General features: G+C 48.1%; 7 protein-coding genes across 7 annotated transcripts; 6 read left to right on the plus strand and 1 right to left on the minus strand.

The window, feature by feature from the left end:
* Positions 1-141: 141 nt before the first annotated feature.
* Positions 142-802, plus strand: AO090012000582 (BRCT domain protein; the record flags this gene model as incomplete). Its single annotated transcript, XM_023236545.1, has 3 exons — positions 142-227; positions 351-386; positions 526-802. The coding sequence occupies 3 exons, from the start codon at positions 142-144 to the stop codon at positions 800-802; spliced, it is 399 nt and encodes a 132-aa protein (XP_023091462.1).
* A 413-nt stretch (positions 803-1,215) lies between these two features.
* On the minus strand, positions 1,216-2,186 carry AO090012000583 (snoRNA-binding rRNA-processing protein IMP4; the record flags this gene model as incomplete). Its single annotated transcript, XM_001727524.1, has 2 exons — positions 1,216-2,109; positions 2,181-2,186. The coding sequence occupies 2 exons, from the start codon at positions 2,184-2,186 to the stop codon at positions 1,216-1,218; spliced, it is 900 nt and encodes a 299-aa protein (XP_001727576.1).
* Positions 2,187-2,836: 650 nt separating this feature from the next.
* AO090012000584 (putative regulator of nonsense transcripts) lies at positions 2,837-6,118 on the plus strand (the record flags this gene model as incomplete). The annotated part of the gene is made up of 2 exons (XM_001727525.3): positions 2,837-3,036; positions 3,100-6,118. 2 exons carry the CDS (start codon positions 2,837-2,839, stop codon positions 6,116-6,118), a joined length of 3,219 nt encoding a protein of 1,072 aa, XP_001727577.1.
* A 2,987-nt stretch (positions 6,119-9,105) lies between these two features.
* On the plus strand, positions 9,106-9,945 carry AO090012000585 (putative C2H2 transcription factor; the record flags this gene model as incomplete). Its single annotated transcript, XM_001727526.3, has 2 exons — positions 9,106-9,371; positions 9,435-9,945. 2 exons carry the CDS (start codon positions 9,106-9,108, stop codon positions 9,943-9,945), a joined length of 777 nt encoding a protein of 258 aa, XP_001727578.1.
* A 1,574-nt stretch (positions 9,946-11,519) lies between these two features.
* AO090012000586 (dual specificity protein phosphatase family protein) lies at positions 11,520-12,467 on the plus strand (the record flags this gene model as incomplete). The annotated part of the gene is made up of 1 exon (XM_001727527.1): positions 11,520-12,467. One exon carries the CDS (start codon positions 11,520-11,522, stop codon positions 12,465-12,467), a length of 948 nt encoding a protein of 315 aa, XP_001727579.1.
* A 556-nt stretch (positions 12,468-13,023) lies between these two features.
* On the plus strand, positions 13,024-15,092 carry AO090012000587 (uncharacterized protein; the record flags this gene model as incomplete). The annotated part of the gene is made up of 2 exons (XM_023236547.1): positions 13,024-13,494; positions 13,578-15,092. 2 exons carry the CDS (start codon positions 13,024-13,026, stop codon positions 15,090-15,092), a joined length of 1,986 nt encoding a protein of 661 aa, XP_023091463.1.
* Positions 15,093-15,903: 811 nt separating this feature from the next.
* Positions 15,904-18,700, plus strand: AO090012000588 (putative SNF2 family helicase/ATPase PasG; the record flags this gene model as incomplete). The annotated part of the gene is made up of 4 exons (XM_001727529.1): positions 15,904-16,074; positions 16,146-16,991; positions 17,050-17,788; positions 17,850-18,700. 4 exons carry the CDS (start codon positions 15,904-15,906, stop codon positions 18,698-18,700), a joined length of 2,607 nt encoding a protein of 868 aa, XP_001727581.1.
* Between the last annotated feature and the right edge of the window lie 317 nt (positions 18,701-19,017).

Here is a 19,017-nt window from a genome sequence, read left to right on the forward strand (position 1 = left end):
CAAGGAGGAAAGGAGAGCTGCAAAGGAGAAAGCCAGGAAGACCCCAAAGCAGCAGGATAAGTCCACAAATAGGCCCGGAGGCAAGTCTACAGGTGTGCCCACTCTAAATATATCTATCCTCTATACCATGTCATTTCTAAAATGGACTCACATCTTGATGTTAGGCAAAGCAAACACAAAAGGCCCTTCAGGTGCCAAGCGTGGGAAGAGAGCTGGCTCCAGTACATGTATGTCCTCTGTTCTATGTGCATGACTGACTTAGGTGCTGATGGTAAGAGAATATAGCGGGATGTCATGTGTACACGGATACGACAGCCTGTCTAACATACAAAGCAACGCTTGTCCGACAGGCAATCACGAAGCGTAATGAGAAATTTCAGCTTACGGTTCGTTATATATCTGACTCTGGTCCTTGACTATAGATTGTGGTGGTTGAGCTATTTTCCGCAGCTAATGCTGATAGTTTGACAAACTCCAGATCTACGAATCCAGCGAGGAACATGTTACTTATGAAACCGAATGCAGATACAGCCGTGTTGGTAAATCAAACTCCCAGATTCTTGCTCCAGCCGGAAGCAGCTTAGACACGGCCCTAGTAGCATTTGAACGGTTCTTCGAAGAATACACGGGAAAGAGCTGGGCGCTGCGTGGGAACGGAATTCTGCCCCAGCCGAAGAGAGATAGTGCAGGTAACCTCTTACCTCCCCATGAGGGTTGGTATATCTACGAAGACAATACAAATATGTTCCTCGACTTTATCCAGAAAGGCTCGGCCAGCACCACCGATGCATTTGGAAAGTAACCTGGAAGTAGCAGCTTCAGTCGAGTTTTAGTGCTACTGATAAACGGATTCTACTTTGTTTTGTAACCAGTCAGAATCCCTTCTTTTCCTTTCCTGTACTTGAGGTTTCAAGAGCGAAACTACAAAATTTTCTTGCTGAATGTCATTTCGTCTCAGACTACTGCCCGGTAATTTTTGAGAATTTGCGTATCGGGGATAACATGAAGATACAACATCAGCGGATATCCATTCAGAACACCTAGGTATCTGTTTCTCTAGACGGGTATACAATAGTAAACAGTGATGTTAAACAGCTAAATGCTAACCTTTTTAAACCTTCCAACACCTTAAGCGCCAAGACAGACTTTTCTTGTGTCTTCGTAAGATAAAGATACATCGCACCAAACCGTTGCAGCCGTCGCCACCGAACCGGCTCACAGGTAATCCTTCTTCCTGCTGGTTCTGGTGTACTGTGTAAGAGCCCATTCAACATCACCACTAGAGCCCTTCTCCAGGGATCCACCGCGGATCTCAAACAATCTCATGGTCATGCGTGGGCCAACTTCGGCCAGTTCAACGTCCCGATAACTCGTCTTCACGAACACGTGGTGCCGCACTTCGATGCTGTCCTCCCTGTTCACGAAACTAACGACACGGTTGCCAACCTTTCCAGCCTCACGCGGAGGGAAGAGATGCTTCAATATCTGGACTACCCGAAGGCCCAGTTTCGTCTTGAAACCCTCAAAGACGAGGTGGGGGTAGCTCTCCGACACGGTACCACGGGCAGCATTAGGAATGTCTGCACGAAGAACGACATTGTGAAGTGAAAAACTGGCTGTCGGGCCATGAGGTAGGTGAGAAATGGTCATCGCTGTGGGGGTTCCTCGGTGTTCATGGAGGAGAACCATATCCGTCAACGCTGCAGCATTGGCACTCGATACAAGGTCTGGGAGCACAAGACCACCACGGTTCAGTCGAATCGAGGTTGGAAGAAGCAGGCGGATTTCCTTTGCGAATGCGCCTAAACGGACAGACGGGTTTCGAGAAGTTGTGACAATGGGGCGAGGATCGACGACTCCTGATGTGAGGGCATATTCATCATCAAGGTCTAGCATATCCGCATCCTTATCTTTCTTATCCGACGTCGGTAAAGACTCGTCATATTTAAAATCTTCGCGAAGCTGTTTATCGTTTGCGATGGAAGGATCAAGGGGTTTTCCAGAAGCTAGCGACGCCTTCAACTGTGCTCGCTTTTCGGCGATAGAGGCATCGCGGAGAAGCAACGCTCTCCGATACAGATAATCTCGGCGCTCACGAGCTTGACGGCGCTAAAAGGCAGTTAGTAAGAGCCTTGCGGTTCACAACAAAGAGCGTGAGTCATAATAGGGCCAGAACGTACAAGCATTTTGTTTGGATGGGTGTCTTTAAAGAAAATGGTTGAAGCTTTGTCTTTGGCGGGCAACTTTTTTTAATTGCATTGGTGGTCCGCATGGGCCACCGGACTGTGTGGGATTTGGCGGCAAATAGACCGATAATAAAACGAGGTGAGCCGATCGCAAACCATCGAATCGCCGAGTCCTGTGAATTACAACTTCCTACCATCGAGCACAGGCCGATTCACCCTCATTAGGCTTTACGGTGCATTAGGGACTCGGTTACTGATCAGTGAGAGTCACATGTGAGTTTTCTCAAGCATCGCCCATTCCAGATCAAGAAGAATTCATCGCTGAGACTAGACTCAAGCCTCTCTCATTCTTCTTGCCCCTCTACTGTGGCACGCTGGGTTATCTCATAAATCACACAGATCTCCCTACCACCTCGTTTTCTTCTTCAGCAACGGGGACGGCCGGTTTGTCCTTAACGCTCTTTCATCTCCAACTTATCCTAAACGATATATCAGGAAAGCTCGTGTATGACCGATTCGTGATTTTGATCTGTGGTGGACTAGGCGTTTCGGCTTTGCACGGTTCCTGCTTTCCAGCTCATCGATAGCCGCTTTATTAGGAGTTCCTCGTCCCTCCCGGGAGATTATTTTAATCTGGATTCCGATCGACGATGGCGGCTCTAGGCGATGATTCAAGGGAATTGGATGACATAACTGGTGGTCTCCGCCCGCGGAGGCATGACGATGATGATGACGGCTCGGATAATGGGGATGACGACCTAGAAAGTACAACTAGTGCTCCGGCTGCTGAGAATGCAGAAAATCAAAGACACACGGAGGAGGAAAAGGAGCTTCCGCCACATGCATGCGCGTAAGGATCACGGTATATCGCTACTTCTAGATCAAAATTGAGCTAACCTAGATCGCCTTGAAGATATTGCGGCATTCATAATCCGAGCAGTGTTGTGAAATGTCTCTCATGCAGCAAATGGTTTTGCAGTGCTCGTGGAAATACGTCGTCCTCTCACATTGTCAACCACCTCGTTCGAGCACGACACAAGGAAGTGCAATTACACCCTGCCTCGTCTCTCGGAGATACAATTCTGGAGTGCTATAATTGCGGAACTAAGAATGTCTTTCTTCTTGGGTTCATTCCAGCGAAGTCCGATACGGTCGTCGTATTACTATGCCGCCAACCTTGTGCCGCCATGCCATCGTCCAAGGACATGAACTGGGATACTTCCCGCTGGCAGCCACTCATAGAAGATCGTTCATTTCTGCCATGGCTAGTAGCTGCGCCGTCTGACCAAGAGCAACTGCGAGCTCGCCACCTCAGCCCTCAGCTTATTGCGAAATTGGAGGAAATGTGGAAAGAAAACTCCCAAGCCACGTTTTCAGATCTCGAGAAGGCCACCGCTGTAGATGACGAACCTGCTCCCGTTCTTTTACGTTATGATGATGCTTTCCAGTATCAAAACATCTTTGGACCACTCGTCAAGATTGAAGCGGATTACGATCGAAAATTGAAGGAGTCGCAGTCGCAGGATGGGTTGATTGTGCGTTGGGACCTTGGTCTTAACAACAAACATCTGGCTAGCTTCATTCTCCCAAAGCTTGAGCTTGGAGACGTCAAATTGGCTGTGGGAGACGAAATGCGACTGAAATACACTGGTGAACTGCGGCCCAAGTGGGAAGGGGTTGGATACGTCATCAAGATCCCGAACAACCAGTCTGACGAGGTTACTATTGAGTTGCGAGCAAAGGGAGATCATAAGTCGGTGCCTACAGAATGTACACACAATTTCACTGCCGACTATGTATGGAAGTCCACCTCCTTTGATCGTATGCAACTCGCCATGAAGACATTCGCAGTTGATGAGATGAGCGTTTCCGGCTACATTTTCCATCGGCTTCTGGGTCACGAGGTCGCCGCTGCACCAATGAAGACACAAATGCCTAAGAAGTTCAGTGTCCCTGGACTTCCAGAACTAAATGGTAGCCAGATTAATGCAGTCAAGAGTGTGCTACAGAGGCCTCTGAGTCTCATTCAGGGACCTCCCGGAACCGGAAAGACTGTCACCTCCGCTACCATCATTTATCATCTTGCCAAACTTAATGGAGGTCAGGTCCTAGTCTGCGCTCCTTCCAACGTCGCTGTTGATCAACTCTGCGAGCGTATCCACAGAACAGGTTTGAAGACAGTGCGTGTAACCGCCAAATCTCGCGAAGATGTGGAATCTCCCGTTGGCTTCTTGTCCCTGCATGAGCAAGTTCGCCTGAATGACAGCAATATTGAACTCCTGAAGCTTAACCAGCTTAAGGCGGAACTCGGGGAGTTGTCAAGTCAAGACGAAAAGCGACTGAAACAGCTCACGCGTTCAGCGGAGCGCGAGATTCTGAACAACGCTGACGTTATCTGCTGCACTTGCGTCGGTGCCGGTGACCCTCGTCTCGCGAAACTCAAGTTCCGCACTGTATTAATTGACGAATCTACTCAATCAGCCGAACCGGAGTGTATGATTCCGTTGGTTCTAGGATGCAAGCAGGTTGTTCTCGTTGGTGATCATCAGCAACTTGGACCCGTCATTATGAACAAGAAAGCAGCCAAAGCAGGCCTCAATCAGTCGCTTTTTGAGCGACTTGTTATATTGGGTTGCTCTCCTATCCGCTTGAACGTGCAGTATCGTATGCATCCCTGTCTTTCAGAATTCCCATCGAACATGTTCTACGAGGGCTCTCTGCAGAACGGTATCTCTTCTATTGAGCGTCTTCGTCGTGATGTTGACTTCCCCTGGCCCATCAGCGATAATCCTATGATGTTCTGGTCGAACCTTGGCAATGAGGAGATCTCCGCCTCTGGAACTTCTTATCTCAATCGTACCGAAGCCACAAATGTGGAGAAAATTGTGACCCGTTTCTTCAAGGCTGGTGTACAGCCTGGAGACATTGGTATCATTACCCCTTATGAAGGCCAGCGTAGCTACATTGTTAGCTCCATGCAGGCAACCGGTACCTTTAAGAAGGAGCACTACAAGGAAATCGAAGTTGCCTCCGTTGATGCTTTCCAGGGACGAGAGAAGGACTTCATCATCCTCTCTTGTGTGCGTTCCAACGACCACCAAGGCATCGGTTTCTTGAGCGATCCGCGTCGTCTCAATGTTGCGCTTACACGAGCAAAGTATGGTCTAGCGATCCTTGGTAATCCGAAGGTGCTATCTAAGCATCCCTTGTGGAACTGCCTGTTGCAGCACTTCAAAGAACGGCATTGTCTGGTCGAGGGGCCTCTGTCTAATCTTCAGGAATCCCTGATCCAGTTTAGCCGGCCTAAACAGGCATATAGAGGGCCCCAGCGATTCCAGATGGCGTATAACCACGCCTCTAGTGTGACCAGTGGAATGATGAATGGAAAAAATGGGCACCGCAACGACTTCCACGACACCGGATCCGTGGTAGGCTATATTCCTGATGATGTCTCCTCTGTCCATTCTTCTGCTCTTGGCGGTGTCGGTATTCCTTCAGGATATCCTCCTATGTTCCAGAACTTCGCAGACTCTTGGCCTGCCCTCCCAGGAAACCGTCGGGCCAATGGTAACAGAGGAAAGGGGGCGCCTAGCATTGCTGGCGAATCCATTGCAGCGACAGAATCTGACGTTACTGCAAGCATCATTGATGGCAAGAGTGTTGATCAGGGCGGCGTGAGTCTCGCTGGACTTAGTATCCACGATATGAGCAAACAGCCCAGTCTCAGTCAGTCCGACCGGCTGAAACGCTATGTCGAATCCGGTGGTCGCGAGCCTTACAAGCCTGGTGTTGCTGATAATAACAGCATCTTTGGTGGAAGCTCTGCCAGCATTCGTGTGACTCGTGGTGTACCAGGCCACATCATTGATGACGACGACACACGCAGCGTTTCTACTGCGTTTGCGAGCCAGGTAGGGGGAAACTACGATTGATTGCGGTAACGTTGCGTTGTACGCTGGTCTGGGTGGCACCAGAACCTTGCAGCTCTCGCAAAGCCCTGGATACGACTGTTCGCAGCACTGTTGGGCCACTAAAACATCTTTCGGTAACCTGAGAGGAGGCTCGAGTTGTTGACCGTCTTTTTGGGCATGAAACACCCGCACCTTCAGGGTAGCATCAATGGATACATGTCTCAGCCATACGGTGGAAGATGGAAAATACTCCTCGAACCTCGAATTTCACTTCCACGATACACATATCTATATCAGGATATCACGGTTACCTTTCCAGAGGTCCAAAGCAATGACAGTACCATTTGTGGGGGTGACCATGTCTAGTCTAATTGGCAGGTTTATGGTCCTCCATGAAGTAACGCGAGAGTGGTAGTGGTCTGGCATGCACATGACACCTGTTGATCGATCATTAGCTGTCAAGGGCTGTGTCATTTGAGGACTAATGGAGTGTCCATAGATTCGTTCGGCTTGTAGGCGACTTCTAAGGCTACAGGAAAGCTCAACATTTTCACACGCTGATGGCGAGAGAGCTTATCTGAAGATGCTATGGATAATATTTTTTTCTTCTTCTTTTCCCGTCTGAACTTCTGTTATTTCAATTTTTTGACTTTTAGGTAACTCTTCTGCATTACTTGTGGCACTATTATTGTGATACTGTCCTCCTACATCTTTGGAGAGAACGCAATTTCTTTGCCCTTCATATTTGTACACGCCACTTGATCTTTGTCGGCTGGAGGACCTATCCTATCACTCGCTGCAAACTACACTGCTAAGCCCTAGCTAACGAAATATGAATATTGCCGCTCGTTTATAAGCTATTTCCGCACTAATACCTCAGAGAACAACACGTCCTCGGTGGCCGACTTTGCCCCCTTTTCCGCTCACTGTGGGTGGGCCTAAATGCCTTGCCATGGGTCCGTAGAACAGAACTGAGCTGGTTATCTTGTGGCTGTAAATGACTAGGTTGAACCGCCCTGCATCGTAAATGTAGGCATCTACGGTTTTTCATCTTGGCGCTTTTTAACCGAAGATCAGGATCTATTAACCTCTTATGTAGTCTCCTAGATAGCAGCTGAAGAAGCAAACCTACCCACCAACTCAGCCACTGCGTAAACGAACAGCGATTGATCCATGATCGTCCTTCAGTCGGTTACATTGGTCCCGCTGGATCGACAGTAGCTGAGAGTGACAGGATTGGCTCATGCAGCTCGGGCTGTCGCGGCCGAATCTGATATTGCAAAGCTGCGCCACTGGGGGATCGACCACCCTTATTCATCCTTAAGGGCTGTACTAGGATCGGAGGTACATGCATGATTCTAATATTATCCATCATAATGATGATGCCTGTTCTTGTCTATATACCAGATTATGTTTATTTTTTATTTTTGGCGTTTGAGGTGATGCTTAGCTTGCATTGTTCTGGGGCTGACGGTACGTGGACAATCGTGCTCACGGTACAGTAGTTGTGCTGATGGTGCAGATAATTAAAGATAAAGTCAAAAGAATAAAGCTAAATAATTATAGTAATACTAATGTAAAGAAATAAAATAAAATAACATAAAATAAATTATGAGACAGAGTGGGTGCGAGGGAGACGTCAAATTGCGGTGTCCAGTGTCGGATACTTCTAGCGTCAAAAAGTGGACACTATTTCGTAGACAACATAACACCAGGCGGAGTCTATCTATACAGAGAGCACATTCCACATGTCGAATTAACTTTGGGTTTACTTCTCACTCTTGCTTCACATGGACAATAGTAGTAGTAGTATAGGTGAGACTTAACCTGGTTCTGAAACATCTAACCATGTTCTAATTGCTTTCGCCTTGGTTCGCCTTCGCCTTCGCCTGAGAATCCAATCATAGTTCAGCCATTAACCAGCGCGGACTGTCCGCCCGATGCAGGCGGTTCTCAACAGTTTCCGTAGATTGGGCAAGAAGTGTTGGCAATGTATCCATTGGGTACCTTAGGTACCGATCCATGAGGTCATGTTTGCTCGGTCGACCCGACGTGGCCTGGTAGACGGTGTCAACTTAATCCGGCAATTTACGAGTAACCTGCAGCAGGATCTATCCCTCAAGCGGCATACGGTCGTTTCGTTGGATAGTCGACTACTAGTAGTATGGGCATCTACCAGTACGAATCATGATTGATCGGCACCTGGCGATGGCGGTGTGGCTGAGAAGCTCCTTTCCCAGCCACGTGCCATGCTTCTCATTGGCAGGCAACGGTGAGGCCGCGATCCCGGTGTGGCGGATGCCAAAACCCAGATGGAAAAAAAGGCACCTTGCAATGTTCTTCAGCTTTGAACCTATTTCTCCTACCTTATGATTCATGTCATTTTTCAGTTCTTCGTCACCCAGGTTGTATTTGGTTGCCTGACATATCAACCTTGCAAATGAGTCATTAATCGAAGCCTAAAGATTCGATACCTACCTACTATTACTACACATAGATCTTTGCGCAGTTGCCGCTTCCTGTGATTCAGCGCCTACAAATACACCGCGTCTCTGTCGGTTACATCGGACCACGTGTGCAGGGTACCCTCTGGTCGAAGTTATTTATGATTTTTTTTCCTTGAAAAGTATATTATGATTAATTGTCTTCCTTGACCGTGTTTCTCAGCATTACTACTACGATTACCCACCTCGGCATAGCCCTTGAATTGAGTGGCGTTGCTGCCAAGACGGCTTAGTCATTAGTGGAACTGGATGCCTTGTTGTTACCTGAAAAATTCGGCACCCCCCGTTTTCCTGAGGAACCTACACCCTTCAGTGTGCCACTGAGAAGATCGACGACATCAACGACTCTTTTTTTTTATAGTGCACTCGTCTTTTAGCTCGTGCTCTTCACGACTTTCCAACCTTTAAAACCAGGTACCATCTACGAGCGTTCCGTTCACAGCTCGTCATTCATCTATCCTAACAACCCGCCTCATCTCAATTGACGGCGGGGTCCGCTACGATATGGGAGACGGTTCTGATTATCCCAGCCCACGAAGCGAAGGTCCCGGCGGGCCTGCAACTGTCCTTGTCACTGCTGCTCAAGAACCCCTTCCTCCAGCACCAAAAATGACAGACCAACTGTCTCCGAGTTTCATGGAAGGAACTCGTCCGCGACTGTCGGTGAGACGGGCGCGAGATCCACCCAAGAACGCTGCAGGCCAGATTTATTGCGACCATCCTGAGTGTCAGCACGCGCCTCCGACGTTCCGCCGCCCATGCGAATGGAAGTAAGTACTTTCTCCATGCACTCCTTTGATTGCCGATAAAGCTAACCATGGCATCATCAATAGCAAGCATATGGACAAACACGACCGCCCTTACAAGTGCTTAGAACCTGGATGTGACAAGATCCAGGGATTCACGTACTCGGGTGGCCTTTTGAGACACCAGCGCGAAGTGCATAAGAAAAACATCAACGCCAAGAAACCTTTGATGTGCCCATATGCCGATTGCAATCGCAGCACAGGCAATGGATTTACGCGTCAAGAGAACCTAAAGGAGCATCTTCGACGCCGTCATATGCATACCGATAATGGACACGCGTCCGAACTACCTATTGTGCCAGTGCCTGAACTGGATGGCACCGCGGCCCTGCCAGTCACTTCGCCTGTCAAGCGGAAACGTGACTCGATCGATTCGGTCGAAATTCCTGATGAAGAAGAAAACGGCGTTGACTTGCGAAATGAAATCAAGAGGCTGCGACGCGAAGCCCAAATGAAAGATCGACGGCTGGAGGAGTTGGAAAGAATTGTTGCGGACTTGCAGCAGAGAATCCCGCAGACTGCAGTCTCGCAGGGATAGGTGGGTTCGGACTGTGGTCTCATGAGAAATATCAATCTTCAATGCATGTAGCTCTTTCACGAGCTGACATGTCTTTCTTTTTTCTTTTTCATTTGGCTTTGCTTTTACCCCTTTGTTACTTTTGCTTTGCATTCCACGGGCGTTTTCACATGCAGAGTGCGGGCCTTTGGGTTTGCGTTCAATGCTTACAACATCAGTGGGTGGTTTATATGGATCGATCTACATCTCAGAACGCGTGGTTTACAACAGGCAGCTCTGAAGAATCTGGCGTTTGCTCGTGGTTGATAATACGGACCCGGCGGTGTTATTATGGTTGTCTCCCTTTCTATTCCCTGAAATATACCCAGGCGTTTTCAACCCATCTCCTTTGTTAGTCTCAAACAACTCCAAACTTGTCTTTGTATTCTTTTTCTCTCTCTTCTCCATACGACATTGTGACATTCTGATTCGTGTCAACCGGTGCCTGCGCACGGTGGAGAATGTATTGCCTTTTAGTGTATACGCATGGTATTTACAAGTACAGCTGAACAAGCTTCCCTAGTCACACTATCTGGCAGGGCTCATGTTGGTCTTCTCATGAAGTTCCGATAGGCACACCCTGATTTATGTGTCTCGTGATCGTAATTGTCACCTCTTTTGCTTACAACCTCTTGATCTATCCCTTTGTCACGTGGTTGCCTTTTACACTTATCATATTGTGTGTAGGGCAGATAAATCTGTCTTTCACATGGAAAGTAGCCCTGACCATGCGATTTTCGTATCAAGACGAGGTTAGTGTAGAATAGCCCTGCGATATCTGGAAGACTATTCGCCACAACGATGGTAAAGGGGCTTTAGTTCGTGGATAAAGTCACTTATGACTCCAAATGACTCGTAATTAATAAGGCTTTACGGTCTGACTCAACCCCTGAGTTGCCTATGCGCTGCGCTCGCTCCACGACTATTCGCAGCAGTTACTAGATCTAAAGATGGGATCATCATGGGAAGTCGTATGATAGTGTCATGTGCAGTAAATGCGTGGGGGGCCTCCAGCCGCAGTATGGTACTTGTAAGAGATCGAAAGAGGATTTGCCTGAGTTCTACACTGCCTTGATTACTGATGTTTCCAGCATTAGCTATGTTAGCAATGAAGCCTTATGTATATACACAAAGCAGATTGTGGCGCATTGCTGAGTCAGCTCAGATTTATGCTGTTGCGGCCTGGCGAGTGACTTGTCGCTGCCTGCCAAACAAAGCCATCGGATTTAGTTCACAGTAAGAATGGCGTATGCGATAACCAGGACAACGATCCCTACAATGTCGGCTCTTTCATACCTGGTACACTGACACAATGGCTTTTCAAACTCATATGGACATCACGTTTGATGCAGACAATTGTTGCGCTCTTTAAACCCCTCATAAGATTAGACTTGGATCTGACGCTCTAAACTTTTGGGTGTCGCTCATGAAAATCACACTCTGTACTATCTCTTATTGGCACTACGTCGATTGGCCTGTTCCTGACGGGTTCCTGACCAAATACAACTTAACTCTGAAGCATCTTTTTGCCAGTCCAGACTGGGGCCCAAGAAAACATGGCTCATTCATCTCCTTTCACGGAGGTCCCAATGTCCCAACAAACGGACTCTCCTTATGTTCGGACTCAGCAATACACACGAGGCGCTGGTAAACTACTCCAACCACCAGCCGTCCCAATGCAAGCCGAATGGAGTCTCCCTCATCTTGACCCCGTTACCTCTGCTACTCATATCTTCCCTGAAGGAGAATTCGTCCCACATGGGTTCTTCGAAAAAATCAGCCCAGAGTGGTTCGTTCCCGAAACAGAACAAAAGGAATGGAAGTACTACATGCGCAGAGAGGCCCAAAAGATTTTACCATTTCTCTACCTGGGTCAATATGCCTCCGTGAAAGACAGGCACTGGCTCAAGGGCCAAGGTTTCACTTTACTTTTGGCTATTCGAGACGAAAGGTTTCCACACATCTGTGGCAAGAATGCAGCTGCTGAGCTGGGAATCGAAGCTGCGACTTTTGCCGTCCCGCGGATTCAGGATTTTGTGTCCATAGGGTCTCATGTGATTCGAACCATCAATGACCATATCTCATCCTCGCATACTCCAGTCTCCAACGAATGGCCCTATAAAAAGGTCTTTGTATTTTGCGAGACTGGGAACGGTTATTCAGGCTTAGCACTAGTCGCGTACCTAATGGTAATGCTCAATTTGAAGCTGCAGCACGCCTTAGCTGCGGTTCATATGCAGCGACTATCCGTTGAAGCAGATGAACCATCGAGACAAATGCTAGCTTCATTCGAATCGATTGTTATTGCTAAAAGGAACGTTGAAGAGGCTAGACGAGCAGCCACGGAAGGCACAAGTTTGATGGTTCCTACCCGTACTGTATGCAAAAAGAGGAGTTTTACAGATCGAGATGAGGACGAGGCTATGGAAGACATCATGGATATAGGTGCAGATGAACATGCAACCTTTGATAGAAAGCCTGTGGCTCCATTTCAGGATAGTTGAGGATGGTTCGACTAGAACAGAATGTTTGTTTTTCTTATGATGATTTGTTTTGGAATGGTATTGGTCATCATAGAATTCGTGAGGATGACGTTGATTAAACACCATTTCCCCTTTAACAATTTGTTCTTGCACCTTCTCTTTTTATTTCTTTGTACATTACAAATTCAATGATCCTAAACGCCTTTCATACCCTAGGGTGCTGACTTTCAATCACCTGAAGCGACTTACAAACTACTGAACAATCAGCACTTCTTATTTTATATAACTGTACAAAGCACACTTGATAGATACAATTCGTTGTCTTCAGTCTAAGTCTAGTCCATCCATTATTCGGGATATTTATCCTATCTTGCCCGGTTTTCTCCAGGTTTCCAGGCTGACAAAAATTGATTGACCCAACTGTGGCCATGACTTTTACTGTTATTCACTATCCCTGAGGGGAGGCCCTGACCCATTCACTGTTTCATGCTTACAACATTTCATGTACATTTCTCAGTCTGTTCGCGTCGAAATCTAACCTACAGCTAGTTACCTCTGTGAGTGGAAAACGACCACCATGCGACTCCGTGATAGTGTCCGCCCTCCTGAGCGCTATGAATCAGAGCACTTCTACACGTCGCTAGGCCAAAAGTCACTTCGCCAGAACAGGAATACAAACCGCCCTCCTTACATCGATTTCAACCCCAACCTGCCTCCTGCTGTCTTCCCCACTCTGGACCTTCATCGCCCAGAGGTACCAGAGTCTGACAAAGGTGCACAGAGGAGAGGGGGAGAAGAGGCAGACAATGCAACCACTCCACAGCACGGTCGCGAGCAAGCTGGGAATCATGGAGAGACTAAGGATAATAATGTGACAAGAGTTGATCTCGAGGATATCCCTATCAGCCAGGTTGAGAACTACGTTTCGAGCAACGGAGACTTGAACCAGGTCTACATCCAAAATATGGCTACGATGGCTGCTGTAGACTCATCATCTGTGAGTGATGGCTTACACGATGAGACTGATGGCATCGACGTTCATGATGAGGTCAGCTAACTAACCACTCGATGTACTCCACCATTCAGTGGACCGCAGTGTAAAATATGGCTTGCCTACTAACGAAGTACTAGTCTGCGCATGAGATTTCTGACCCTAAATGGAGCGATTTGTGTCCTGGAATACAAGTGGAAGTCTTCGACAATCTTCTTCAGTTTTATACCTGGAAAGACGCGTGTCATAAGTTAAATCTGTCTCGAGAAGATCAGGAGGAAGTTGAAGAGCATATATCTGCTCGTGACAAGCAGATGGAACGGGAAGAATCTCAGATGAAGAATATGCGGAGGAAGCAACTGAGAGCGCTCTTGAAAATTGACAACAGTGCAAGACATCTCCAGGATTCACACCAGTTTGTTTTCCGCAAAATCTCTCGAGGGACCACTGGCCATCTGCGAAGGGGTACTAGTCCAGATTATCTCATGTGCCATGCCAAAGAGGTCATGAAGGCTAAGGAGTATTTGCGCCAACAGGGGCTGGACCCGAGATACGCTGGTGACTGGGGTAACAGTATCAGCCCTACTCATCCGTCTGGAAACGACCAAGACCAAGATATGAGCAATCTAGGGAAGCAGGTGAACTGCGCGCAATGCTTGGAATTAGCTATAGATACGGCCGATGATTACATGAGGGATTTTGCGTTGGATTATAAAGCTCCGGCTTCGATCCTGGATAAGCAGTCATTTATCAACACAATCGGGGCGGCAGCTACTGCTAGCCCAAGGGATATGGCACTGTGCAGAGGTAACTTGGATGCAGCCCCAAGATGGTTAAACCTTCTTTACCAACATTCTATACGGAACTACCAGCCAGCTTTTCGGGAGAATAAACTTGTTTGCCTCAAAATCGGTACCGAGCGTGCCGCCCAGATTCACGACACCCAACAGATAGCCTGTATTCAGCCAGCAAAATTGGTAAAACGTTTCCCTCCCATTGATGCTATTTACTATGACCCCCCTTCATGGACTCCTGGGGTTACTCAGAGTAATGGAGCGGGAACTAATTCAACAATGCCTCCAAGACCTAGACAAACTTTGAGCGGCGAACCACAGCCTCTACAGAGAACAATGGGTGGGAACTGGTCATATAGCTCTTTCGAACCTCACCCAACTACCTCTTCTATGAGATTCCAGCAAAAACTGGAAGAGGCACGACTGGAGACACAAAGAGCGAGGATACGAGGAACGCAGCAACCTCCAGGTAGTGGAGACTACGAGCCATCTTTTACCCCGAGGCAAAGCCCTGAAGGCATAAGTCGGTCACCCTCAACTGCCACTGGGAGATGTATGTCTCCTAATAGCTCAGGCGAGCTTTACGGTGCATCGATGCCGAGTCAGAGTGAAGGGTCTTCGAGAACAGTCACTTTTATTGAGACCTCTCTTCATGATTCTACAGAACGGGGGACTGCTTCAGGAACTATGTATTCGCCAAGCATCGCTTCCAATTCGTATCACAGCGGGAATCTTTGGACTCAACCTAGTGTCGCGCATACGATACAAGTTGATGAAGAACATGAAGGACTGAGATATGAAGATGAATACTGTCCTACTGATGACGAAGTGGTTCTTCTACCTGGTGGAAATCCCTATTGATAACGTGGTGATTACGGCTACTTCCACATGCTAGCCTTGCAAGCGACGCTGATATTCACGCGGCAAATGTCACTAACACTCAGTATGAACAGTCAATCAAGAACTTTGTTTCTAGTCATCGTTTGATTTGCCAAAGATTTCAAGAATTTCACATGGAATGTGTTGCATACACAAAGTTGGATCCAGTGATATCATTCAAACGGAAGGAGAACATGAAACCATGAGTATAGGAATGGTGTTACGATGAACTTCATGTCTTGGGCTGACTTTCCTTGCTTTTGCTGTTTAATTATGTTAAATACAACTGCAGGCACAAAACCAAAAAAGAAAAAGAAAAAGAAAAAGAAAAGACAAATAACGCAATCGCCACAGACAGCTAAGAGAACCTAGAACAATCCAAAATACTAATGCTGTAAGCATCTTCTGCATGTTCTAGAAGCCCACTAAAATTAATCAAAAGTTGGTCCGTGCACTGACGCGAAATCTGCGCGTCCGACCGGCAACGATTAGATTGCAGGCGCGACAAGATGGCAAAATGCGCCAGTTAGCAACGCCGTCCACAATATCATAACCGCAAAATCTTGGTCGGGTGTCTTTCGGTTTTCTTTATTTAATATATAAAAGTCTAGCTGATACTCGTTTTTCCCTTTTTTTGAATTGCTGCCCTGGTTTATTGGGTTCGCGCCTACGCCAGAGGGGCAAAATCGACCACGATAACGACCGCGTCCATACACCGAACGTACAGGATATGAAAAGTGTTTGGAATTTGACTGTTGGAAGATTCTGGGATCAGAAACAGGGAAACGCAGATATGTCAAACTCCGATACACCTGTTGAGACCGGGGGCATGCGGCAAGACTCAACACAGCCGTCTTCACCGGCCGGTGAGTCGGTTCCCGAGAAGATGGAGGTCGAGGAGGAGAATACGGAGGAGATGGATGCCCAGGCTAAGGCGCTGATGCATTTGCTGAGTACCAGTGAAGTATGTGTTCCGCCCTTGTGCATTTGATGTAGAAGAGCCTGTTACTGATGGTGTCTTTGCGTTTTGAACAGGTCTTTGTGGCCATCATGGCGGATAAAATGAAGAAGCAGCAGGAGGAGGCGAAACTCGAAGCGGCTAAACAGCGAGAGCAGAAGAGTGCGGAGGCGATGACCAAGAAGAAGCCTACCGCTGAGCCGGTTGGGAAACGGGCGACGCGCACGAGTGCGAGGCAGAGTGCGGCGAAGGAACCTGTTGCTGAGGAAGAAGCGAAGACGGAGGAGCAGGGTGTCGCGAAGTCGAAACGAGGCCGGGGCAGGAAGGCTGCTGCTCCTGCGGCTGCTGCGAAGTCGAATACCATCTCCAGTTACTTCAAGAAGGCCGATGTGCAGGTCCCTGAGGACAATCCCACCATTCAGGAGGCGCTGGAACATGCTGCCGATGAGTATGAGGCCAACCCTTCTGTTTTGGGCGGACAGGATCTGGTCGCTACCCAGCAGCCGGAATTAATCACCGGGGGCCAGATGAAGAAGTATCAGCTGGAGGGATTGGAGTGGTTGAAATCGCTTTGGATGAATGGTTTGTGTGGTATTTTGGCAGACGAGATGGGTCTTGGGAAGACTGTGCAGGCTATTTCCTTGCTTGCCTTCTTCAAGGAGAAGAAGATTTCCGGGCCGTTTTTGATTGCGGCGCCACTTAGTACTGTGAGTAATTGGGTGGATGAGTTCGCTCGATGGACGCCCAGTATCAAGACGGTGTTGTACCATGGAAGCAAGGATGAGCGGGCGGAGATTCGACGGAAAATGATGAATATGAAGAATCAGCGAGACATAGACTTCCCGGTGGTTTGTACCTCCTATGAGATATGTATGAATGACCGGAAGTTCCTTGGGCAATACCAGTGGCGATATATCATTGTGGTATGTGTTGCGATGCTTCGTCCCTGGTTTGCAAGTGCCGTTGCTGATGGATGTACAGGACGAAGGACACCGCTTGAAGAATATGAACTGTCGACTCATTAAAGAACTCCTCACTTATAACTCCGCAAACAGACTCCTCATCACAGGCACACCGTTGCAGAATAACATAACCGAACTCTGGTCGCTGTTGCATTTCCTGCTGCCCGAGATCTTCAACGACCTTGATAGCTTCCAAAGTTGGTTCGACTTCTCGTCAATGTTGGACAGTAGCGACAAGACGAATGTTATCGAACGCCGAAAGCGTACTCTAGTATCCACCATGCACTCTATCCTGAAGCCGTTCCTGCTAAGACGTGTCAAGACTGACGTCGAGATGTCGCTTCCTAAGAAAAGAGAATATATTCTCTACGCACCTCTGACAGCCGAGCAAAAGGACCTCTACCGTGAGATTCTCAACGGCACAGGCCGTCAATACCTCGAAATCAGGGCAAGAGAAAGACTGATGGCCAAGAACGAGCGCCTAACACGTTCCGGGAGTGTGAAAGGCAGGGTTGACAGCAGCGGTGACACAACACCAAATAAGAGTCTAAAGTCCAGTCGTTCTTCTACTCCAGCCAGCACGACCAGTACCACACGCAGGCGAAAAGGACCTCAAAGTTACAAGGAGATAAGCGACCGCGAATTCAACTCTAAGCTGCGGAAGCTCGAACAAGGGATAGAAGACGATCTGGACATCGAGGGGCCAAGCGAGACCGAACAAGAGGAGATCGAAAGAGCAAAGACTTTCAAGCTTGCCAGTATGTCTCACTCTACCATGACACGTACACGTTATGACCTTGACGCTAACGTTTCCAACAGAGCAAGAAGTAGCCCAAAAGAAGATGCAGAACCCGGTCATGCAAGCGCGACTGGCTTGTAATTCTCCGCATAACTTCTACTGGCCGTGGAATGACGAGCCGGTCGACGAATCCCTAATAACTGCATCAGGGAAGATGCTCCTGTTGGACCGGCTTGTCACACGTCTTTTAGCCAATGGACATAAGATCCTCATCTTCTCTCAATTCAAATCGCAACTAGACATCCTCCAGGATTGGGCCACCCAACTCCGCTCCTGGAATTGCTGTCGCATCGACGGCGCAATCAGCCAGACAGACCGGCGTGACCAAATCAAAGCCTTCAACACAGACCCCGACTACAAGATCTTCCTCCTAAGCACACGAGCAGGAGGACAGGGCATCAATCTCATGGCAGCTGACACAGTAATCCTCTTCGATTCCGACTGGAACCCACAGCAGGACCTCCAGGCCCAGGACCGTGCCCACCGCATCGGTCAGACACGACCAGTGATCGTCTACCGGCTAGCAACAAAGGGTACCGTCGAGCAGACATTGCTCGAGAAAGCCGATTCGAAGCGTCGTCTAGAGCGACTCGTCATCCAAAAAGGAAAGTTCAAGAGTCTTCTAGATCCCACGTCGCAGGATGACGTCGAGGATCTGAGAAAGGCGCTCGGAGAAGATGAGTTCGAGCGTTTCGAGGCCGGTACGGATCCCAGTCGTCTGCTCTCTGATAAGGATCTCGATATCTTGACGGATCGTAGCGAGGAGGCTTATGCTCGTGCTGAGAAGGGGCTGGATCACAGTGGACGGGCTTTCTTGGCTGTCGAGACGAAGAAAGATGGGCTGATGGCGCAGATTACTGGGAAGGGTTAATTTGTAATGATAGTTTTAATTGTAATAATAGATATCTCTCTTTCAATTTCATGGTTATGGTGAAGATTGGATATCTCATGATCTGGCACGAGTACCCTCTGTATTGAACTGCGCTTATCTATATATTCATTCTGGGTATGTAGTACAGTCCAAACAACCCCAACATTATTATATACAACACAGCTTCTAAACCCCAACCTCAAACAAATAACAAGCTCGAACACAATTCACAGATAAATATAACAAAAAGGCCCCCCAGTCCCGCCAGTAGTATCCAACAACTCCCTAATAGTCTTCGGCGGCGCCAAAGCAGCACT

This window comes from Aspergillus oryzae, chromosome 4, assembly GCF_000184455.2.
Source record: "Aspergillus oryzae RIB40 DNA, chromosome 4".
In the NCBI taxonomy this organism is placed as follows: Eukaryota; Fungi; Ascomycota; class Eurotiomycetes; order Eurotiales; family Aspergillaceae; genus Aspergillus; species Aspergillus oryzae.